The sequence below is a fragment of the Branchiostoma lanceolatum genome, chromosome 3 (genome assembly GCF_035083965.1).
Source record: "Branchiostoma lanceolatum isolate klBraLanc5 chromosome 3, klBraLanc5.hap2, whole genome shotgun sequence".
NCBI lineage: Eukaryota > Metazoa > Chordata > Leptocardii > Amphioxiformes > Branchiostomatidae > Branchiostoma > Branchiostoma lanceolatum.
In genome coordinates, this window is record NC_089724.1 from 16,568,935 (window position 1) to 16,593,067 (window position 24,133).

At 43.7% G+C, this 24,133-nt stretch overlaps 1 protein-coding gene across 1 annotated transcript in view; it reads left to right on the forward strand.

Annotated features, from left to right (window-relative positions):
* LOC136430638 (U5 small nuclear ribonucleoprotein 200 kDa helicase-like) overlaps positions 1-24,133 on the forward strand; it is a 25,873-nt gene continuing 1,740 nt past the window's right edge. The window contains exons 1-35 of the mRNA XM_066421413.1: positions 1-114; positions 544-707; positions 1,281-1,452; positions 1,764-1,948; positions 2,158-2,320; positions 4,058-4,310; positions 4,601-4,821; positions 5,211-5,328; positions 5,677-5,870; positions 6,364-6,519; positions 6,901-7,130; positions 7,619-7,823; positions 8,110-8,313; positions 8,543-8,728; positions 9,192-9,353; positions 10,249-10,416; positions 10,540-10,650; positions 10,792-10,944; positions 11,097-11,177; positions 11,317-11,507; positions 11,772-11,990; positions 12,569-12,790; positions 15,501-15,690; positions 16,048-16,215; positions 16,599-16,826; positions 17,134-17,325; positions 17,727-17,905; positions 18,214-18,376; positions 18,739-18,900; positions 19,398-19,632; positions 21,377-21,541; positions 21,849-22,114; positions 22,583-22,759; positions 23,228-23,388; positions 23,693-23,774. Of these exons, the coding sequence (XP_066277510.1) occupies positions 70-114; positions 544-707; positions 1,281-1,452; positions 1,764-1,948; positions 2,158-2,320; positions 4,058-4,310; positions 4,601-4,821; positions 5,211-5,328; positions 5,677-5,870; positions 6,364-6,519; positions 6,901-7,130; positions 7,619-7,823; positions 8,110-8,313; positions 8,543-8,728; positions 9,192-9,353; positions 10,249-10,416; positions 10,540-10,650; positions 10,792-10,944; positions 11,097-11,177; positions 11,317-11,507; positions 11,772-11,990; positions 12,569-12,790; positions 15,501-15,690; positions 16,048-16,215; positions 16,599-16,826; positions 17,134-17,325; positions 17,727-17,905; positions 18,214-18,376; positions 18,739-18,900; positions 19,398-19,632; positions 21,377-21,541; positions 21,849-22,114; positions 22,583-22,759; positions 23,228-23,388; positions 23,693-23,774 (6,171 nt within the window). The 5' untranslated portion in view covers positions 1-69. The remainder of the gene's footprint in view (positions 115-543; positions 708-1,280; positions 1,453-1,763; positions 1,949-2,157; positions 2,321-4,057; positions 4,311-4,600; positions 4,822-5,210; positions 5,329-5,676; positions 5,871-6,363; positions 6,520-6,900; positions 7,131-7,618; positions 7,824-8,109; positions 8,314-8,542; positions 8,729-9,191; positions 9,354-10,248; positions 10,417-10,539; positions 10,651-10,791; positions 10,945-11,096; positions 11,178-11,316; positions 11,508-11,771; positions 11,991-12,568; positions 12,791-15,500; positions 15,691-16,047; positions 16,216-16,598; positions 16,827-17,133; positions 17,326-17,726; positions 17,906-18,213; positions 18,377-18,738; positions 18,901-19,397; positions 19,633-21,376; positions 21,542-21,848; positions 22,115-22,582; positions 22,760-23,227; positions 23,389-23,692; positions 23,775-24,133) is intronic.

The following is a 24,133-nucleotide window of genomic DNA, read 5'->3' on the forward strand; positions in this document are numbered from 1 at the left end:
CCGATCACGCTGAAGTCCGCCATTTCTCGCGAGAAGACGACGCTTGGTCGACGATAGGGAGGAGGCATCATGGCGGACGCATCGGCTCGTTCGCTTCAGTACGAGTACAAAGCGGTAAGAAATGACACTTATAGATACCCTGCAACGTTGTAAACTCATCAGAAAATAGATAAACATATTTTCTATCGCCACGTTGCCCACATATTGCTCTGTTGCTGCGACTTTTGCCAGTTTGGGACGGCTTTCAATACACACGTGAAAACGTGTTTTGTTGTGTCGCATGATCATAAGGGGGAGGGGGGCAGGCTAGCCTGGAAGTGTTTCACTCGATACAATCGGGGAAGGCTGCATGCTTCAACATATCATTGGAAGCGATTAAGCGAAGCGTAAATTTCTTGAAATCTGAGACTCACCGTCGTGCGTCTCCAGAAAGTATACTCTTTTCTGAAACTATTATGTATCCAAGTAGTTCCTGGAAAAAAATATCATGCACTCACTCACACAGAACAAAATTTGAAAGTTACGCAAGATATTATTTTGCAGAACTCCAACCTTGTTCTCCAAGCCGACCGGTCGCTGATCGACCGCAGAAGTCGCGATGAGGCGACGGGCGAGGTCATGTCCCTGGTGGGGAAGCTCCAGGAGAGCCGCATGGGGGACCGCTACCAGCGCACCAAACCGCCGCTCATGGAGGAGCGGAAGGCCAAGTTTGTATTTTCATCAAGTTATTTGTTGTTAACATGTTTGGTTGTTTTGGTGACACATCTGGGGCCGAGGCATCTTTCTTGAGAAAAGGTGTAAATTAGATTAAACTTGCCATGATTTTTGTAGTGGGCTTTATTACAATACTACATGTAATGATTATCAATGATTTTATAGATTATAATTAACACTGTAGTGTTCTGTGGTAGTGACAGAACTGATGGTCATTCATCAGATTCCATGAAGTTTTAATCATTATCCTTAATGCCATTATGGGTAACAATTCTCTTTCTCTAGTTTGTTTCTATGATTATGATGTTACTGCCGTGCAGAGGACTTGAAATGAACTGTTAAGTAAGAAATAGATACAAATTACAATGCTGTCTACTGTAAAAGTCATTAACTAAACTTCAGAGCATAGATGTTCTATACTCGTGTCCAAAGCTTAACATGTAACACACACTAACAAGATCAAAATAACAACCTCCAAGCAGGTTTATGAACATGTCTTGCTTGTTTTAAGACATTTGTCAGTAGTACTTGTTGCATGGCCTGATTTCCTCCCGTGTGTTTTTCAGGCGTAAGAAGCGTGACGAGGACCAGTATGACGTGAAGAAGATGAAGGGGATGACGCTGCTGTCGGAGGGGATCGAGGACATGGTGGGTATCGTGTACCGCCCCAAGACGCAGGAGACGCGGCAGACGTACGAGATGATCCTCAGTGTCATCCAGGACGCCCTCGGAGACCAGGTAGGAACACACCTGTTGTTTTTAAACTTCCTAGGCGAAGCTGTTGAACCTCAGAGAATCAGACTGAGGACAAAGTATGATGATTTTTTGGTAGCTAGTACATGATGTAGTGCAATGCCACTTTGCTGTGTTCAGCCAAGCACACCGGGTCACCCTTACTCTTCTCGATAAGTGTGTTGGGTTCTTTTCTGGAAGAGTTGTAGCGCTCATACATGGCTATCTTACAAGTTGGTTGGTAGTAGGTTTCTAGATAGATTAAAACCTAAGATATTCACTGCCATCATTGCCCTATTCCCCCCCTCCCCCTGTAGCCCCGGGATGTCCTGTGCGGCGCTGCAGACGAGGTTCTGGCCAGTCTGAAGAACGACAGAATGAAAGAGAAGGACAGGCGGAAGGAAGTGGAGCTCCTGCTGGGCTCCATGGAGGAGTCGCGTTACGCGCTCATCGTGAACCTCTGCAAGAAGATCACAGACTACGGGGGCGACAAGGAGCAGCGGTGAGCACCACAGGGATTTTTTTGACTTTCCTGTAGTCCCTTACCTTTCATTTAAATCAAGAGGATTTTTAGCAACGAAATTGGCACACAGCTTTGAAGTGCAGTAATAAGCAAACCCTTACCAAATAGTATTCAGTTACCACTATCAGAGTAACTAGTCAGAAATACGTACATGTATGTAAAATATGTATGCTTTCTTTTTTTGTTAGGCCCATTGAAGAGAACATAGATGAGACCCTTGGTGTGAACGTTCAGTTTGAGTCGGATGAAGAAGAGGATGATGATGACGTGTACGGTGAAGTACGGGACGCCCAGTCTGATGATGATGAGGAGGGAGAGGAGGCTGAGATCACAGGGACGCTCAAGGCTGAGGTAAAATATTGTTTTCTTAATGCTCTGCTCACAGCCTTATGTCTCTCCATATGTCCTTGTGGATGATACGATGGTTAAGAAGCCACATACAATGCTTGTAAGGAGAGGTGTTGCTTTTGCATGTAAGGTTGAGAATTGTTTCATTGACATGATTACAATTCAAACTTTCCGAATGTTTTCCTTTGGAAATCTGAAAAAAGTCTCCAGGAATTTTTAAGGACAGTTTTGTGTGCGACTTGAAGACTACAGTCAAACCTGTATTAGCGGTCACCTTTGCAAAGCGGCCACCTGCCCATAGTGGTCACTTTTTGTCGGTCCCTTGGATTTTTTCCATTGACATAAGCATTAAGAATTAGGCTATAGCGGCCACCTGTCCAACGCGGTCGCGGCCAGACGATTTTCGGTCCCGCAAGTACAGTAACACTGCCGATAACGGGCAATGTGCGCCGGTGGAAGCCGCATCGCCACCACACGCCGGGTTCAAAATCTTCATTTTTTTATGCAGTTATCAAGTTTATGTGAACTCAACTTGACAGGATAATAATGATAAAGAAAAAAAGAATGTTTTATCTTTGTTAGATTATCCATGGTTTGACGCGAACTGAAGTATTTCTTCACATGGCTTGCGTTTGTACATCGTAGCATATTTGACTATTTCTGTGCATTTGGACTGGGCAAAAATTACGATAGTTTTTGGAAAATACAACCCGCACATCTATCTGATGCGCTAACTTTGCGAATTGTTTCAATGTCGGCCCAATATTTCCGTTTTCCCCGGGAATTCATCCGAAATGTGCCCAAACACGATTTTCAAAATGGCGGAGCAGCATAAAGGTCATCGGAAGACACCACTGTTGCGGAGGTATAGTGTGTTAAATTTATTTTGCTGCAAACTATCACTGAGGATAATTACTTAACCAAAAGCCTCAAACTAAATATGGATAACATTACTATCATGTAAAATTTGGGCTGTTGCAATTTTCTTGAAAGAAAAAAGCCCTCAAAAGAGCGACCTTCCTCTCATTACCCTATTAGCATAATGGTAGAAGCCGATCATGACAAGCAAACAACAACAGACAAGAAAATTGTCGCCACGATTTTATGTTTGAAAACGGTCGAAAACTAACAGTAAGTGACAACTGAGCAACATGTATTTTGTTCTTAACTAGCTAGGTGGCATTTTGCTGCGAAGGACTTAGATTCATATGATTAAAACTCGTTGGTGACGCGTGTGCCGGCAGCGAAGCAGTCGCGAAGGATCAAGAGTTGAGTATGGCGATGCTCGGGTATGTTCAGACATGAAGCCCGAGCAAGCCATGGATTTTGGAGTTGGCAGATACAATAATTCTTTTTCCAAGCCCATAATAGAAGTAAAAGAACAACAATCGAATTTCTAAAATGTGCCTTACCTATGTTAATGTTTACATGTGTACTGAACGGTGAATAAAAAAAATGTATCTCAGTGGGTACTGAAAACATGTGTCACTCGTGGTCAATTAATCAACATTTTCTCCATAGCGGCCACCTGTCCTTAGCGGCCAGTTTTGGCCAGTCCCTTGAGTGACCGCTATAGACAGGTTTGACTGTACTTTGCAATCCAATTGTCCATGTATCCTTGGTGAAAAGTCCTCTTAAGAGTACATAAAAATTTCTAGAGATGAGTGTCATCCCCCCTGAAACTGAAAATTGTGAAACTGCCTTTAAACTGAAGTTCTTTCCAACATCTCTGTTGTGTAGGGCCTGACAGAGAGCAAAGATCAAGGTAAGGGAAACAAGGACCTCCACCCCCGCGACATCGATGCCTACTGGCTGCAGCGCCAGCTCGGCAAGATCTACGATGACCCGATCATCTCGCAGAAACGGGCGGAGGAAATCCTGGAGATCCTAAAGACCGCGTCGGACAACCACGACTGCGAGAACCAGCTGGTCCGCCTCCTCGGGTTCGACCAGTTCGACTTCATCAAAGTGCTGCGGCAGTATCGCTTCATGAGTGAGTCTATTTTGTTCGTGCAACTTACAAATATTTACCATTTACTGATGCTTACAACTCGTTGAAGTACCTGAAGGTACTGTAAATTAATTGATTTTTTGTGGGGATTTATTTTCGCAGAATGAGTGAAAAATATGTTTTTGCTTTGTTTGAAGTTGAAACAATACTGTAGCACAGACACACATTTGCTGTGTCATGATTCCTTGGTGGAAAAGTGCTGAGAAAACTGCAGAAATAAAAGATCTACTAAATGTGGTAAATATTTATGCCCTCTTTCTATTGTTGTCCAGTCCTGTACTGTACCATGCTGGCCGCGGCACAGAGCGAAGCGGAGCGACAGCGTATCGTGGACAAGATGGAGAGTGACACGGAGCTGGCGGCCATCTTGCACGCCCTCCAGGAGGAGGAGAAGGGCGACCTGGTGCAAGAGGAGCGCGCCCGCCGAGCCGCCGCCCGCCAGACCCGCGTGGAAGGGGAGTTAGAGGCCATGCAAGTGGACGACATCGCAGAGGTAATGATCGAGATGAAACTATTGGTTACCGACAACATCTTTATACGTGATATTGTACTATAGGCTCCGCCCATGAGGCATCTCCAAAATATTCTAATAGATATTGTTTTTACAATGATGCTGATGCACTAAGAAACGTCTCTGAAATTTTAACATGTATACATGTATCATATCATTTCTCATTTCTCAAGATATGATGATGATAGCATTTCTCTCTCTTTCAAGTTGTAAATGTTAACCTTTCTGCTGTTAGAGTTGATATTTAATGCAAAAAAACAAAAACATGTGGTGCCTTCCATACAAGCAAAAAAGGTTTTTCATATAGGTACACTTTAAGAATAGCATTGTGCAAGTGTGAAGATTGACGACTCCATTTGTGTGGATTTCAGGCAATGCGGCCCAGTCAGATGCTGGACCTGGAAGACCTGATCTTTAACCAAGGTTCCCACCTCATGGCGAATAAACGGTGTCAGCTACCGGACGGCTCCTACCGCAAACAGCGCAAAGGTACACAATCATTTCTCTTATGGAGGGAGATTCGTGTTGTTTAAAGAAATAGTATGGTACCAACAATCTGTGTGTAGCTTGCAAACTGTTTAACATTTACATAGTACCAAATAAAAACTACCTATGAATCTGTAGAAGGTCTAAGTATGGAGTTGTGGGTAGCACTTGGTTAAATGTGAGTTGAGCTAGCCAATTAACTTGATAAGTTCACCATCCACTGTATCTGTGTTAGAACATGTAGCTGTTTCTCTCAAATATGTTACATATGTGTAGTACAATAGCCATTTTTTTTTTTGCATATTTTTTGCAAGTTTCATGTATTTACTACGAAAATATGATATTTGCTAGGATATGAAGAGGTTCATGTCCCCGCTCTGAAACCGAAACCGTTTGGGTCGGACGAGTCCCTGGTCTCCATCGACCGCTTGCCGAAGTACGCACAGCCGGCCTTCGAGGGCTTCAAGAGTCTGAACCGGATCCAGAGCCGACTGTACAAGGCCTCGTTGGAGAGTGATGAGAACCTGCTCCTGTGTGCTCCTACTGTAAGTCCTCCATATTCCTGAACCTGCGTGCTCCTACTGTAAGTCCTCTCTTGTGCTACGTTGTAGATGGTATTTGCTTGTGTCTTTAGTCGGGAGATCTCAATTACAGAACACTGTCAAAACTGTATGCCGGGGATGGTTTACTGTAAATGTATTTAAGTTCGCATGGTTTTTATTTCGCGGTAGGGAGAAAATGGAGTGTTTGCAGTGGTTTTAAGTTTGTGTTTGTGACAGTTGTAGACTAGGAGGTAGGAGGGCAAGAACATAAAACCACCGCGAACATTTCTGCATTTACAGTATTTTATTTTGGTCACTTTAAACACCAAAGTACTGAACTTAGAAAATCATTTCCCAAATCCAATTCTAAATCTCCCTGAAACATTTTGTATAAATATAATGGATGCTTCCTGAGATTGTATATTATGTAACGGCCATGACAACATGAAATGCTGTTGCAATGATTCCAACCTCACATGTTCTAATGTGACACCAGGGCGCGGGTAAAACCAACGTGGCCCTCCTGACCATCCTGCGAGAGATCGGGAAGCACATCAACCGCGACGGCACCATCAACGTGGACACCTTCAAGATCATCTACATCGCTCCCATGAGATCCCTGGTACAGGAGATGACGGGCAACTTCAGCAAGGTCAGGGTCACTCTCAAGTTTTTACCACCGTGAAAAGGGAGGCATTTTTTCGGTTTGTTTGCCTTGGTGTATGTGTAAGTTTGTTCCTGCTGGCTAAGGTCCAAGGCATAGATGGTGTAACTGGAGACTTGTAAGATATGGAAAGGCTGGTTTGGCCCGGTCCAAAGTTGGTGGATCAGGCTTGGCAGGGAAATACATGGACAGAATAAGGGAGAAATTCACCATAATGAACAAGTGCCTGAAGCTGGATAGAAAAAAAGAGAGGAAAGGTTTTAAAAGATGCTGGTTATACCTGTGTGTGTTTAGTTCATGTACATGCAAAAGTTCTGCATTGCTCCTGCATTTGAAAATCAGTGACATCACACCTACATTGTTCCACAGCGACTGGAGTCTTACGGCATCACAGTCTCGGAGCTGACGGGCGATCACCAGCTGAGCCGCGAGGAGATCCAGGGCTCGCAGGTCATCGTGTGTACGCCGGAGAAGTGGGACATCATCACGCGGAAGGCCGGGGAACGGACGTACACCCAGCTGGTGCGGCTACTCATCATCGATGAGATCCACCTTCTGCACGACGAGAGAGGGCCAGTGCTAGAGTGTATCGTAGCCAGGTACAGGTGTTTCTTTGTTTTGCACAACTGGCAGTAAACAGTCTGAAGGAGAAGTGACATGTTCAGTGAGGCCATTATATGGATGACATCCTCTGGGCACTGCAGAATTGATGCGGGCATGCAAAACAAACAGTAAACAGTCTCAAGGTGAAGTGACATGACAGTTTTTTATAGTTAGTGCAAGCTGCATAGACCAGACTAATAGTTTTGATTCACTCACACTGGGATCAACTCTTATTGGTAAATGTGATGGATTCTTAAACATGCTCAAGGTGTGGCTTTCCTCAAAGTCAATCACTGGGCCTCAGACTTATTATCCTATCCAAAGGTCTGAAACCACTCCCAGTAGCATAGAAATGAGTATATTGAAGATCAACGGGTAGTTCAGGATCCACAAATGTTTTGGAAACATCTTGAACTTGAATGTTTTAACGAAACAAATGATTTACAATTATATGCAAACAATTTTTGTCGTGTCTTTTTCTCAGGATGATCCGGAGCATTGAGACCACCCAGGAGGACATTCGATTGGTCGGTCTGAGCGCCACCCTGCCGAACTACGAGGACGTGGCCACGTTCCTGCGTGTGGACTCCGCCAAGGGCTTGTTCTTCTTTGACAACAGTTTCCGCCCAGTGCCTCTGGAGCAGCAGTACATCGGTATCACAGAGAAGAAGGCTGTGAAAAGGTTCCAGGTAGGATTCTGTAACAGCATGCATTTTACCATAAAGAAGTTTGATTAAATAATACCACTTAAAACAGTTAGACTGCTGAAAAGTAGTAGATATTGCAGTTGCAATTTTGGTTAATCTTACAGCATGGCTACAACTATAGATCCCACGAGATCGTTTCAAGCCAGTGTGAAAGTGCCTCCAGCAACTTTTGGATATTATATGGTGCATTCATGGAGCTCTATCCTGCAGTTCTTATGTAAGTTGCAAGGAGTTCTGAATCAGAACATTTTGTTCCCCCTCTCCTCAGCTGATGAACGACATCCTGTATGAGAAAGTGATGGAGCACGCGGGGAAGAACCAGGTTCTCGTGTTCGTTCACTCGCGGAAGGAGACGGGAAAGACTGCCAGAGCGATCCGCGATATGTGTCTGGAGAAAGACACGCTGGGTCACTTCCTTCGGGAGGGATCGGCTGCTACGGAGGTGCTGCGTACAGAGGCTGAACAGGCGAAGGTACAGTGCCGTATAACAATCATTTTCCTTCACTCACGACTACTTCTTACAAAATATGATTAAACGGTTCAAAATAATGTTTTTTTTCTCTCTAAAACATTCTTACATTCTATGTTATGTTTTTTATCGTCATCTTGTCTTGCTGCTAATATACAAGTAGGTGGGTACTTATGAATTGTAAATGTAAAAGAAAGTTTGTGATTTTACAAAGTCTAACTACTCTGTGTAGAACCAAGAGCTGAAGGATCTTCTGCCCTACGGTTTCGCCATCCATCACGCCGGGATGACGCGTGTGGACCGGACGCTGGTGGAGGATCTCTTCGCCGATCGCCACATCCAGGTCCTGGTTTCCACGGCAACCCTTGCCTGGGGTGTCAATCTTCCCGCTCACACTGTCATCATCAAGGGCACACAGGTATGCTTTAACCCTCAGACTGCCGCGGTTGTCTCTGGGCAGCATTTTTGTGTTGGATACAGGGTTGGGAAGTAGGAGGAAGGTTAAAATACAGGTCAGAATATTGGATAAATGCGTCAGTGATACTTTAAAAATAGGCACATTGAAAATCACCGTTTGCACTTTGAAAAGATGGCAACATGTTTCTCCTGGTTGAATAAGGAATAAATGAAATAAATAAGAATAGATTGAAGTTTTAAGCCTTATTAATTTTTGGCGATGCCTCAGAGGCATAGGCATTTTTCTGTACTGTTAAAAGGGTATTAAAAGTATGCTACTTGCATCTTACGATCCTTCAGTTCTATACTGTATCTATAGCATGTATTTGAATACATGAAGTGTTTTGTACGCTAAGACACAATTGAAATGTCTGTCAATGTAAAAGGGCTCTAAGACTTTCAAACCTGGAAATTCTTTTTAACAGGTGTACAGTCCGGAGAAAGGTCGCTGGGTTGAGCTAGGCGCGCTGGATGTCCTGCAGATGTTGGGACGTGCCGGCCGCCCGCAGTACGACACCAAGGGGGAGGGGCTCCTCCTGACGAGCCACAGTGAACTGCAGTACTACCTGTCACTACAGAACCAACAGGTAGGATAGGGGGATATGGATGGGTGGGTGAATGTATGTATGTATGAATACATGTGTAAACAAACAAAGAAACCAGCAAAGTTTGACATGGGCATTGATAGAGTATGCAATGACAAAATGAAGATGATTTAAGATGAAGATTTCAAGAGTCCCTTACATTCTCTCCATATTCATAGTTGTCCTAGTTTAAAGTTGTCCTAGTTTAAAGGAGTCCTAAAGTCCAGAGGGGGGAGTTATTTTTCAATGGAAGGTAATTTTAGGAAGTAGAAATGAATATTTTTTACAGTATACGATAAAGTACTCACTAGTCCCGTGCGCATCCAAAGAATTCAGTATTCTACCAAATTCCCCAGGTGACCCTCAGCCTATGTGTTTTTTACAATGTGCCTGACAATGCCTGACAAAAGTTGGATTACAAAAAGAATGTCAGGGTGGTTAAGAAAACTCTTCTTGCTATGTGTTCTTTTATATCTTATTAACAATTGGCTTTCTTATTGTGCTTAACCACCCTCATTTACGCCGAAAATATCCACGTTTAAAAATGTATGTTTACGCATAGGGAATACACTGGTAGGGTCTGCAGGGGTTTAGTGAGTATCATGTTGTTTTAAAAAACACACCATGTAAAATTTACCACAAGCAAAATTCTGTAAAAAGTCTGCTGATTATGTATTGATTGATACATAATCTAGTGGAAAATAACACCGCCTTCTGGAGTTTAGGACTCCTTTAAAGTAGATTTAGTTGCTTATTCAGTGGCACTGCATTGGCTAATCCTCAAAAAAATAAAATGTGTTAAGAGAGTCCTCTAGCAGTTTATGTGCAAAGTGCACAGATGTAGTTGACAAAAGAATGTAGTGGTCATGTTAAACACCCTGTTTTCCTATTTGTACAGCTGCCTGTGGAAAGCCAGTTCATCTCCAAGCTGGCTGACAACCTGAACGCAGAGGTGGTGCTGGGTACTGTGCAGAACCTGAAGGATGCCGTCCATTGGTTGGGCTACAGCTACCTGTACATCCGTATGCTCCGCAACCCCACGCTCTACGGTGTCTCCTCAGACACGGTACGGATTACGTTCCTCTTCTTACCAATACTGTAGTGAAGATGTTTTTGGTCCCTTTTTCTTTTATCTGGATATTTTTCCTTGTATATTTTGATGTATATTTCCTTGTCTATTTACCTTTAGAAGGACGACCCATTGTTGGAGCAGCGCCGAATTGACCTGATTCACACGTCGGCTGCCTTGTTGGACAAACACAACCTGATCAAGTACGACAAAAAGACCGGAAACTGCCAGGTCAGTGATCGCATACCTCAGCGTCTGCCATCTTTATTACTTCTCACTGCCAAACCTAACTAGATATTCAGAATGTTTCTGTGTAAACTTGTATGCAGTTTGATTCCCATTTTCATGGATTTTCTGGTTGTCTCTCCATAGGTAACAGACTTGGGGCGCATCGCCAGCTACTACTACCTGACGCACGACACTATCGCGACCTACAACCAACTGTTGAAGCCCACCCTCAGCGAGATCGAGCTGTTCCGTGTCTTCTCGCTTTCCGGAGAGTTCCGAAACATCACCGTTAGAGAGGTAAGTGCAAAAATTGTGCAATAATGTTGGGATGTTCTAGTATGAAATACAATACTTTTTTCTCATGAATCTTAGCCTTTACAGTTACACTTGTTGCACATTGCTTGGAAATAGCTAGGAGGCTCTGTTAACCTAGTCTTTTGTTTTTGTAGGAAGAAAAGTTGGAGCTGCAGAAGATGTTGGAGAGAGTTCCCATCCCCATCAAGGAGAGTATTGAGGAACCCAGTGCCAAGGTACTGTTGGATAGTACTATTTAAAACATAACTTTGTTTCTTAACCTGTGTGTATGATTTTCTGTATTCTTGTATGCAACATAGTTTTGTTCTTAGATTCATAGATTGTCATGAAGGAAGAACTGTCTCTGTATTTCAGGTGAATGTTCTCCTGCAAGCCTACATCTCGCAGCTGAAGTTGGAAGGCTTTGCGCTGGTGTCGGACATGGTGTACGTGACGCAGTCCGCCGGACGACTGATGAGAGCGATCTTCGAGATCGTGCTGCACCGCGGCTGGGCCCAGCTGGCTGACAAGGCCCTCGCGCTGTGCAAGATGATTGACAAGCGAATGTGAGTGTTTTGATTTGTGACCTAAATTCGTCTGATTCTATTTCTGACAGAAATGTCATGCTTGTGGTTGATTTTTTATTCCAATTATAAAATTATGTTAATGTACTGTAAGCACCTTCTTTACTCTACCTTCTTTATCTCCTGAAGAATTGTTTTGATATGTTAAATTCCTTCTGGAACCATATGGTGTGTAGGGCGGCACCCATCTCCATACAATATGAGCATTAGACCAGGTTTTTATGCAGTTCTTCCACTTGTTGCTAGGTGGCAGTCCATGTGCCCGCTCCGACAGTTCCGGAAGATTCCCGAGGAGGTGGTGCGTAAGATCGAGAAGAAGAACTTCCCGTGGGAGCGGTTCTACGACCTGAACCACAATGAGATCGGGGAGCTGATCCGCATGCCCAAGATGGGGAAGACTCTGCACAAGTTCATCCACCAGTTCCCCAAGCTGGAGCTGGCCACACACATCCAGCCCATCACAAGGTTTCTTACTTATTTGTTTGTTTATATCTTGTGAAAGGATTCCTTCTCATAGCTTGGAAGTTCATCTGTGTTGGTAGAAATCATTTTGAAGCAGGACTTAACTAAGTATTCAAGTATCTATTTAACTTACATGTTACTTGAATGTTCTGGAAGAGAATGACAACAAGTGGTGCAAAATGCTTGGACTTTTATATATCTCTGTGATTGACATTGTTGAGAGTTGGTTGTTCTAGCACAGTGAAAATAGACTTTTCAACCGTCTCTTCTTCAGCCTTTCTCATGTTAAAATGACTCATCGCCTAGCTAATAGGTAACATGACCTTGTGAACATGTCATGTGACATGAGCAATATAGAAAGGTTAGAGTGTTGGACTCGATACTCGTCATGCCCCAATGTTGTGCCCTTGGGAAAGGCATGTTACACGTTGATAGTGCAGTGATGCCCATCGAGCCTCTTCGGCTAATATGTCAAAAGTGTGCAAAAAAACACAAATGGGTTTGGTGTGCCTATATGTCAACATATCCCCACTTGCCACAAAGAGCAGTAAAAATTTGTTGGTTTTCTCTGTGCCCACCAGATCCACCCTGAAGGTGGAGCTGACGATCACGCCAGACTTCCAGTGGGACGACAAGGTCCACGGGAACTCAGAGGCCTTCTGGATCCTGGTGGAGGACGTGGACAGCGAGATCATCCTGCACCACGAGTACTTCCTGCTCAAGGCCAAGTTTGCGCAGGACGAGCACATGGTCAAGTTCTTTGTGCCGGTGTTTGAGCCGCTGCCTCCACAGTACTTCATCAGGTAAGAGTTTATTATTGTGCCTTTGTCATCTTGATGTCTAGTAAATTTTTTGGGATTGGTTGGAAACAACTAAAAGGAATAACATCATTTTTAAAAACTTGGAAGCATTTTCTGTACATTTTAAGGATAGATCAGCAAAGTTTGCATATTTTTACATGTATCCAAAGCCAATGTGTTGAGGCTTGCGTTCCTTTTACTTTACTGTACTGTAAGTCTACTTAGATCCGCGGGGCCTAAAATCCGCGGTTTCGGGCAAATGGAGAATCCACGGTATTTCTAAATTCGCGCTGGGCGATGAGTAGAAAAAAATAACTGAATACAGTCAAACCTGCCTAGGCGACCACCTTTTCAACGCGACCACCTGGCCATGGCGACCGCTTTTTCTCGGTCCCGAAAATTTTCCCCATAGGCACAAGCATTAAGCTGCCTGCCCAAGGCGACCACCTGTCCAACGCGACCGCGACCACCACGAATTGGGAACGCACAGAGCACAATCCCTGCCCATGGCGGTCGCCTAATTTTCAAGCGTGTGGTGACATCGGATCATTTTGTTGTCGGATTTCACGGAAATGTTTTCAAGACTTTGAAGGACAAAAATAAGGACAAAATATATGGAATAGCAATGTTATAGCATCGATTCCTCCATGAAGTGTTTTAATAAAACGCTTCCCCTTCATAAACAAATTGTAAAGACAAATGTTTGTGATGTTGTTGTGCCTATCGTTATCTTATAGTTTACCGAAAAACTCAGTTCGATTTAAACTCAATTTTCAAAACGAATACGTAGTGCATGGCGTCAAAAAGTCAGATTTCACAGAAATTATTATCTATTTCTTGTATTTTCAACAAAAATGTGTCTGTATCTTACTAAATTTCGCCGAAAAATGACTTCGCGGCGGGCAAAACATCGGGCGAGAAATGTTGTTCCTTGGTCCCGACGCCATCTTGGCTTTGGCGTGGCCCGGATTTGGCGTACCGCTGACCTTTCTAAAACACGATGCTTTTGTGTATGAACATTTACGAATACTCTAGTTATTGATGAAAATTAATATTCTTATTTTCTTTTTATTTCCATGAATCTCACAAACCTTTATTGGACGCTGTGCGTTCTGCTGCACTGACTCATACATGTACCTTTCGATGCGGTCGCACAGAGCTTGGCGGCGCGGCGCGGCGCGACGAATTCACACCATTCCGTTTCATCTTTAGTTGTCAGATCGAAAACTTTTTGACCCTTTTATCCAGCGGTCGGCGCCCCAAAAAAGGCTGGGACCAGCAGGTGTTTTCTAGGGATTTGTCTTAGGCCTTAAAACTTCGATGATGTGTTTGTGTGTGTGTGTACTATTTAATGTAACGTGTGAATGCGGGAAGGTGCTGCGAGGTCATCGTGGCAACTATTGTTTTGTACACAAAATTATGACGAAAATTTGTACACAATGTAGCGGTATACAATTATTACAACGATAACGGAAAACGTAATTTTTGTAGGATCTTTCTGTCAATGAGAATTGAACCTGGTGGGGGTCATGCTGTCTAAATTCACATAATTTTCCATCCATTTACGTATTGTATTTAAAAACCTCGCCCTGGAAACATGTGAGTGGAATCCTCTTCATGGCGACCACCTGTCCATCGCGACCGATTTTGCTCGGTCCGCTGGGTGGTCGCCTTGGGCAGGTTTGACTGTACTGCCATCAGAAAATGTTTGGTTAATTTTTAAAAATCAAAAATGTTACGAAGATCGCCACAAAACTGCTTCAAAATCGTCAGAAAATGCGGTCCACGCTGAAACTGTGACGGGGAATTCCCGCCTTGTGATCACGTGAAATCTTGCAGTCAACCAATCAGAGCGAAGTTTTTCTGACTCAAACCAATCAGCGCTTAGAACAGGCGGTTAACAAGAGTAAACAAAGATGGCGGCCCAGCCCGGCCCTTGCCGCTAGCGCGCTGTATTTTGAAGTAAAATCACGGCGTAAACACGACTCATCTACCCTACCTAAGCAGAATTTCCACGGGAAGAAAATTAAAGGGATAGATTCTCCACCGAATACGACCACAAATGGCGGCGAATGGCGGCAAATCACAGCGTAGGGACTCAAATGCTCGGGCGAAAATCTTTTTTTTTTCTTTACGTATTTTTGCTGGCTTTCTTGAAAAACTGGTTTTTAATGAGATCAACATATGTCAAAGGCACCGATATCGATGGTTTGCAGGCATAACAATAGCAAGAAACAAAAGAGCGTGATTGTACGCCGGTAAACGGCGTCCCCACGCCCGTAACAACAATGCAAAGCCAAAATTGTGGCGTGTATCTCCATAGTTATTTTCTGATTTCTCGGTAAATTACTCTATGTGTGTAGCGGTCGGGAGTAGCGACGCCGCTCGGCCAAACTCCTGCGAATCATATGTAATATCACTTGTTAACTCGTATGTACTGTGTAAAAGCTTGTCATGTTTTACACAAATTTTATCGCGTGCATTGTTTATGTGTCGCTTTTCCCTGAAGTCGAGCTCACTCGTATATGTGGGGAGGGGGGCAAAAGTACGATAAACATATCCGCGGGGAAATTGATTCGCGGCGCAGAGGTCGCCGCGGATCCCGCGGATCTAATCATACCGCGGATCTAAGTAGACTTACAGTATCTACATTTGAAAGAATTCCTTCCTTTATTTTCTGCCAAGAAGATGTACATATTTGTCCTCCACACAGAGTTGTGTCGGACCGCTGGCTGATGTCGGAGACGCAGCTCCCCGTGTCGTTCCGTCACCTGATCCTGCCGGAGAAGAACCCGCCCCCCACGGAGCTGCTGGACCTGCAGCCCCTGCCCGTCTCAGCTCTCCGGAACTCGCTCTACGAGACTCTGTACCAGAACAAGTTCCCCTGCTTCAACCCTATTCAGGTCAGGCTCTTTAAATGTCACTGAACAAACTTCTGCTTACTGTAAACACAGAAATGTTCGCTGGGATTTAATTTCGTTGTATTGAGAAAATGGAGTGTTCGAGGTTGTTTGGAGTTCACGTTTGAAACAATAGCAGTGTTACAGTCACACAGTGGAAGGGCTTTTGGAAAACCGCAAACATAAAACCACCGTGAACACATCTGCATTTACAGTATATCCGGCCCTCAAAAGGTTGAATTTAAGATGAAGCCAATTTTGCAGTTCCTTTGTTAATTGCTAGGGGGCACGTATTGGTCCAAAGGTACACATCCATTGCATTGATAGTAACAAAGTTCTCTACTATCCTTTCTTCACCAGACCCAAGTTTTCAACGCGGTGTACAACGGAGACGAGAACGTGTTTATCGGGGCTCCGACGGGAAGCGGGAAGACCATCTGCGGGGAGTTTTCCGTGCTGCGGTTGATCTCGCAGAACCCAGAGGGGCGCTGTGTCTACGTAACGCCCATGGAGTCACTCGCTGAGCAGGTATTGTTGTGTGAATGTGCTGACAATGTCTGTTAGGTAATAATCCTCTTAGAAAAGGGACAATTTTTCTCCTCAGGAAAGAGCTATCTGTTAAGTTACTGACAATTGACATGATCAAATTTCTGTTCAACAGTTCCTTGATAAGAGTTTTTGATCTTCTTGCTCTTTCTGAAGCTGTAATTGTTTAAGTGTAATTGCATACTTGTTAATTAGCATTTTTTGTCATGTAAGTACTAGTTACTTTTGTAACTGTATAGAAAACCAGTACAGTACACTATATTATGAGTATGGTTACTTCTGTGTTACATTTTAGCATACAGTTGTTCTTATACGGTAGACCAATCACAGTCCAGAGCTAAATCGTACCCCACGGTATATTTCAGGTGTATAGCGACTGGTACGCCAAGTTCCAGGTGCAGCTGGGTAAGAAGGTGGTGATGCTGACGGGCGAGACCAGCACCGACCTGAAACTCCTCGCCAAGGGGAACATCATCATCAGCACGCCCGACCGCTGGGACGTGCTGTCCCGCCGCTGGAAACAGCGCAAGAACGTCCAGAACGTCAACCTCTTCATGGTGGACGAGGCGCATCTGATTGGAGGAGAGAATGGGGTATGTGTCTTAGTCATAAAAGTTGTGAATTGAGATAAGATAGATATGCTGAAATTTGCTGTTTGATTATTAATTATTAGAACTTGTGCAATTTATGGATTGATGTTTGTTTCAGAATCGTAGCAGAGGACATAGCTTAACCACACCCTGTTAACATTTTTTCAGCTACCTACATTGTAGCCATTTAGATTTAGGCTACTCAGCAGGGGTGAATTGAATCAAGCTAGATTATTGAGATGTTTCTACTTGGTGATTGATAAGTTCTGTACTTAACTGATCCAACACACACTATTTATTCCCCTGACAGCCGGTGTTGGAGGTCATCTGTTCGCGTATGCGGTACATCGCCTCGCAGATCGAGCGCCAGATCCGTATCGTGGCCCTGAGCTCGTCCCTGTCCAACGCCAAGGACATCGCCCAGTGGCTGGGGGCCACCACCAACTCCACCTTCAACTTCCACCCCAACGTGCGGCCGGTTCCACTGGAGCTGCACATACAGGTAGGACTGTGGTTATGTCAATGTCACACACAGCTGACCATGGCATCCTGTAGTTAGGAGATGGTTGTCGAGGTTGCCCTCTTTTCTTAAAAAGACGTCCGAGCCAGCTGACTATAGATTTGAAAAAATTCAGGAAAGTCATATTCTGCTTCTATTGCTTTGTACTGAAGAGTGACAAGGAATTGAGTTGATTAAACTTAAAAGTGTAGGTTACCAGCTGTCAGATATGTGTTCTGTTGTAGTATAGTCTCTTCAGTTGAAAGAATAAGTTTTCCTGCAAAAGTATGTCTATGGGAGATTGGAGGAGTTCAGCCAATGAATTGAGAGGAAGATAAAAATGTTTGATACTCTTTCACATAGCATTGTGGAGTTGAGAATGACAGAGACATATTTTTGTTCAGGGCTTCAACATTACCCACACCCCGTCACGCCTGATCGCCATGTCCAAACCTGCCTACCACGCCATTCTCAAACATTCCACAAAGAAGCCCGTCATCATCTTCGTGCCCTCACGGAAGCAGGCACGGATCACCGCCATCGACATCCTGACCTTCGCTGCAGCTGACCAACAACCACAAAGGTATCTTTGGAATACATAGATTAGGATTGAAATGTACCTGATATGTATGCTACAGTATTTGAAAACATTACAAAGAGCTTTCCTAAAATCTATATACATATGTATAGACCACACTAACAAAAACATGTGACATTTTCTGGTAATGTAATATAAATAGATGTTCACTGTCTTGCTTTTGTTATTCTTCATTCTATGTTTACAACTTTGAAAGGTTAGATTTAATGTTTGGCTTGAAAACATTGCAATCTGTCTCCTTGACAGAGCTTGATATGGCTTAACGTTTTCTGCCCCCTCCCCACCCTGCATAGATTCCTCCACTGTACAGAGGATGACCTTGGACCTCACCTGAGTAAGGTGTCTGACGCGACGCTGAAGGAGACCCTGGTGAACGGAGTGGCGTACATGCACGAGGGACTCACCGACATCGAGAAGAAGATCGTCCAACAGCTGTTTGATGCCGGCGCCATTCAGGTAAAAGAATATTTTCAAAACAGCAACATTGTCCTTAGAATTTGCTCATGGTTTGGCTTGAAAGCTGAAGGAAAATATAGAATTAGTTCACAAGAATGAGTGCTGTATACATTAAATTGACTAGTTCTCAATACACTGTAGTTGCTTACAATGTATTCTCAAATATCTTTCAATGACAAAGTGGTGAAGTCATGTGGTTCATTTGGATCTTCCTTTAGCCCTAAAACTAGCCTACAATAGTTTATTTAGTACTTAGGGGTATCTGTAAGAGGCTGAATGTACCACATTACCCCAGGCCGTGGTGGTGTCCTGTAACTTGTGGTGGGTATCTGTAAAAGGCTAAACATCTGACATTCCCCCAGGTTGTGGTGGCGTCCCGTAACCTTTGCTGGGCCATCAGCATGCAGGCCCACCTGGTGGTCGTCATGGATACGCAGTTCTACAACGGCAAGATCCACGCCTACGTGGACTATCCCGTCACGGACGTGCTGCAGATGGTCGGACGCGCCAACAGGCCTCTCACGGTCAGTCCTCCCATTTTATCATAGCTGACAGGTAGTTCAAAACTGTGTATACTATGTGGTGTTACTGTGTCAGACTTGCTCAGTCCTCCCATTTTATCATAGCTGACAGGTAGTTCAAAACTGTGTGTGCCATGTGGTGCTACTGTGTCAGTCTTCCGAATTTATCATAGCTGACAGGTAGTTCAAAACTGTGTGTGCCATGTGGTGCTACTGTGTCAGTCTTCCGAATTTATCATAGCTGACAGGTAGTTCAAAACTGTGTGTACCATGTAGTGCTACTGTGTCAGACTTGCACATATCACCTGCAGGAAAAAGATCAAAGCTTTGCTGAGTGCGTGTCAGTTCTTTCTTGACAAATATTGTTTTTTTAAAGTATTTTGGTTATCTTTTCAATTTGCCAAGTTTAGGCATAATCAATAGATAGTAAACAACCAAACAGGTTAAAATGTTGCTAAAATTCTCTACAACGTTTGTTTCTTATTTCCATTCTTCCCCAGGATGAGGATGGGAAGTGTGTCATCATGTGCCCCGCCTCCAAGAAGGACTTCTTTAAGAAGTTCCTATATGAGCCTCTCCCGGTGGAGTCTCACCTGGACCACTGCATGCATGACCACTTCAACGCCGAGATTGTGACCAAGACCATCGAGAACAAGCAGGACGCGGTGGACTACCTGACGTGGACGTTCTTGTACCGCAGGATGACTCAGAACCCCAACTACTACAACTTACAGGGTAAGGATCCATCAGGTTACTGTACAGTAAAATGTTCTGTTAAAGGGGTCCCCCGAAAGTGCGAAATGGAACGAAATGGAACGAAATGGAACGAAATGGAACGAAATGGAACGAAATGGAACGAACTAAAACAACACATGTTACATTATGAAATGAAATACCAGTAGATAGCGACATATAAGGAGTAGACCGGAACAGGAAGCATTTTAAATACAGAAGTGAGTGGTAAATACATAATATAACGTGTTTTATTTCTTGAAACTATGTGATAATATTAAATACAACGTTTTTGTCGTGTTTGTGTGGCTAGATTCTTCCTTGAAAATGGAGGCGCCGCGCGCAAAGAGATCCGCCGCTCTTCCTTGTGTACCAACGATCTGCAAATGAACTGCTGCAAATAGCATGGGAAAACAAGCAAACGGAACTGAGTATCGAAGTTAGGACTAGATTATACAGTTGGTGGTAACATTGCATCTCATAATTCACCAAGAGGGCATGAGGCAAGCGTTATTTTATTATTCATACAGCGTGTTTGTGGTTGCGGGACAGAACTCTTATCTCCCAAATGGAGCCCCGCATACAAATGAACCGCCATTGTTGCCAGTGCGACGGAACTGTGGGCGTGCTACCGACAGGTTGAATCAAACTCCGACTTTCCAGTTATTTACATACGGTTTTGGTCCATAACTAGTACGTAGCATATGCATATCTCCGCAACAACGATTTTTATACAACCAATTCTTCGGCTCAAAGTCAGCCCGCTGTCGGGGAATGGACCCCTCCGTTAATGATATGCAAATGAAGCTCTGCGCTGCGTCACCAATTTCACACATTTCACACTCCATTCAAACACGGACGTGGAGTCCTCTAGAGACATTTCTGCTTCCCTGTTCCCGACAAAACAAAGGGAGGGTGTGAACGAGGAGGACATGTATTTCACGGTTCACACAACACGCAAACACGCTAGCTGTATACATAATAAGATAACGCTTGCCTCATGCCCTCTTGGAGATGCAATGTTACCACCAACTTCTGTATAATCTGGTCCTAACTTCGATACTCAGTTCCGTTTGCTTGTTTTCCCCGCTATTTGCAGCAGTTCATTTGCAGATCGTTGGTACACAAGGAAGAGCGGCGGATCTCTTTGCACGCGGCGCTTCCATTATCAAGGAAGAATCTAGTCACACAAACGCGACAAAAATGTTGTATTTAATATTATCACATAGATTCAAGAAATAAAACACGTAATATTATGTATTTACCACTCACTTCTGTATTTAAAATGCTTCCTGTTCCTGTCTACTCCTTATATTTCGCTATCTAGTGGTATTTCACATCATAATGTTACATATGTTGTTTTAGTTCATTCCATTTCGTTCCATTTCGTTCCATTTCGTTCCATTTCGTTCCATTTTGTTCCATTTCGCACTTTCGGGGGACCGTGTTAAAGATGCTTGTGTTACTGTAAATGTTTTGTGAAAGGTGCTTGTGGTACCGAAAGATGGTCTGTTAAAGCTTGTGTTACCTGTAACTGTAAAATGTTCTGTTAAAGTTGATCAGATTATAAGAAAAACATCTCCATTTTCATGAAAGAAAAATTTGAGAAATGCATCTTCAGAGTCTGACATTTTTATTACAATATGATGTGCTACTTTTGATACAATTGCTACCATTCTGAGAGGTTGAGTTCTTCAAACTTCTGTAAGAGTCGGTCAGTCCTGAAGACGACATGTTTGTTTCACAGGTGTGTCTCACCGCCACCTGTCGGACCACCTGTCGGAGGTGGTGGAGCTGACCTTGAACGACCTGGAGAAGTCCAAGTGCATCAGCATCGAGGATGAAATGGACGTGTCACCGCTCAACCTGGGCATGATCGCGGCGTACTACTACATCAACTACACCACCATAGGTAAGTTCAGCTCAATTTATCCTTGTACAATAGGAGATGAATTGTAGAGATTTCATACGCTATTTCCTTACACAAAGTAAAGTTGAAATGACCCAAAGCCTGTTGGTAAGCACTTAGCTTTGTACAGAAATAGCCTATAAAATTTCATTGCAAATTTAAAGTAAAAAATTCAAGCATTGGCTGAATTTATGGTGTTTCCTTGAGAGAAAAAAAAGGGAGTTTGACCTACAAAAGTGATAATCGGCTACATTTCCAGCTTTCTTTTAGAGTTTTCAGTCAACTTGAAATTTTCCCTCCTGTGTTGTAGAACTGTTCAGCATGTCGCTCAACGCAAAGACCAAGATCCGCGGGCTCCTGGAGATCATCTCCAACGCAGCGGAGTACGAGAGCATCCCCATCCGCCATCACGAGGACTCCGTCCTGCGCCAGCTCTCGGCGCGCCTGCCCAACAAGCTGGCCAACCCCAAGTTCAACGACCCCCACATCAAGACGAACCTGCTCCTGCAGGCCCACCTGTCTCGCATGCAGCTGTCTGCCGAGCTGCAGTCAGACACCGAGGAGATTCTCACCAAGGTAACGTTACACTGGCGTTTACGTGGTCATTCATGATTTTTCTATAGTCTCAGACAGAGAGTGCTTCAATGATGAAGGTTAGACATCCAGGTAATAAGATATTTCTTTTGCAGCAATGTCATGAACGAAGATGAAGCTTGTGCTATATAGTCACCCAATATATGGAAACGTGTTAACTATCATTGCTCAGTCTGACCTGGCAGTCATTCTGTGCACACGGGGTCTAGACTTGCTTATTATAAATGGTTCAACTTTTTTTCAACACTTTGCAACCCACCAAATTTTTGACCAGTTAAGAAGATCGTTGAATGCCTAAAGCAGGAAAGTATTTCTCTTAAGAATGGACATTTCAATCTTATCTTTGCAAGGAATATTAGTAAATTTGCGGAACACTTAATAAAACATAATTAATGTCTATTATCTACTGTATACATGTAACTATATGAGATTTTTGTGTTATCTGTTCAGGCTATCCGCCTGATCCAGGCCTGTGTGGACGTCCTGAGCAGTAACGGCTGGTTGAGCCCGGCGCTGGCGGCCATGGAGCTGGCTCAGATGGTGACCCAGGCCATGTGGAGTAAAGACTCCTACCTCAAACAGCTGCCGCACTTCTCCAACGATCTCATCAAGAAGTGCACTGACTCGGTATGCACAATTGTGGGATTGGGGGGAGGGATTTGTTGTGAATGTGGTAGATGTTTTGAACCTTCTCCCTGCTGCCTAACCAATAGAGAATTGATAGCCAAATAGCTACTTCAGTGTGCTAAAGGTAAAAGAGTGGTAAAAGTCATTTAAAAGTTGTATTGAATTAGTAACTCAAGGGGAAATGAAGGTTAAGATGAAAAGAAGTAGGCTTTTTGTTTAAAGAGAGAATTGAATAAACCCTTAGCCTGCTAGAGTAGCCTTTTGGCCCCAGATTTCATTGCTCATTGGGTCAGGCAGCGGGGAGAAGGTCAATTGCGCTGTAAACTGTACCGACATACTGACTTTCATTGATTTCAAGTTTACCACTCCTGCTACACTTCCGTTTTGTTGCAAAAGGAGGCATCTTTATCCTTCTCTGAAAAACCTTTTCTCCATAGCCCATGTTGATGATGTGTACTTTCCCCCCAGGGCATAGAGAGCGTGTTTGACATCATGGAGATGGAAGACGAGGACAGGAACAGTCTCCTGCAGATGAGCGATGCCCAGATGGCCGACGTGGCGCGTTTCTGTAACCGCTACCCCAACATCGAGCTGGCGTACGAAGTCATAGAGAAGGACAACCTACACAGGTATTCACGCGACCTTCTTTGTCCTGTTTGAATGCTATTTCAGTAAGCTTTAAGATTGGTAAGAAAAGTTCGGGAACTTGATTTTTACAAAAAGTTCAGCCTCTGTTTTGGATGGTTTGTCCTGAGATCAGTCAAGTAATAGTGCAGTAATTGATAATTGTTTGTTTGTTAGATTGGTCAAGTAATAGTTAATTCGTTCGGGTGGAAGAGGAGGACTGGCATCCGGCATAAGCAGCTAAGATGATGATGACATCGTTAGGTACACTTGTTTCTTAAGATTTGCTAAATGATGTTTCTCTCCTAGTGGCTCCCCTGTGATGATGGTGGTGACCCTGGAGAGAGAGGACGAGGCAGCTGGCCCCGTGGTTGCACCATTCTTCCCACAGGTAGTGTGGTGTACTTACTACTAGAAGAGATCCATGTATAGTAGTACTATACATGGATCGCTTCTGTGTCTGTTCTATCCTACACATAAAAGCTGTAGCTTTGAATAATTGTATATATTTTTTGTACATGTACATGTACAAGGAAGATATTCACATCCAGATAAAATTTACATTAGTCAGTCAGTAATATCTCGTTAGATAAAGACAGTCTTTTGTAGAAAAGCGTTCCACTTCTGTACCTATCCTTGTACTGAAGTGAGATTGAGAAGGAGTGATAGGAAGTCATGAGGGTGGTCCTGGCTGTACAGTGCCTTGGATCTGTCCTGTACTAATCCACACATTTACATTACAAACATGTC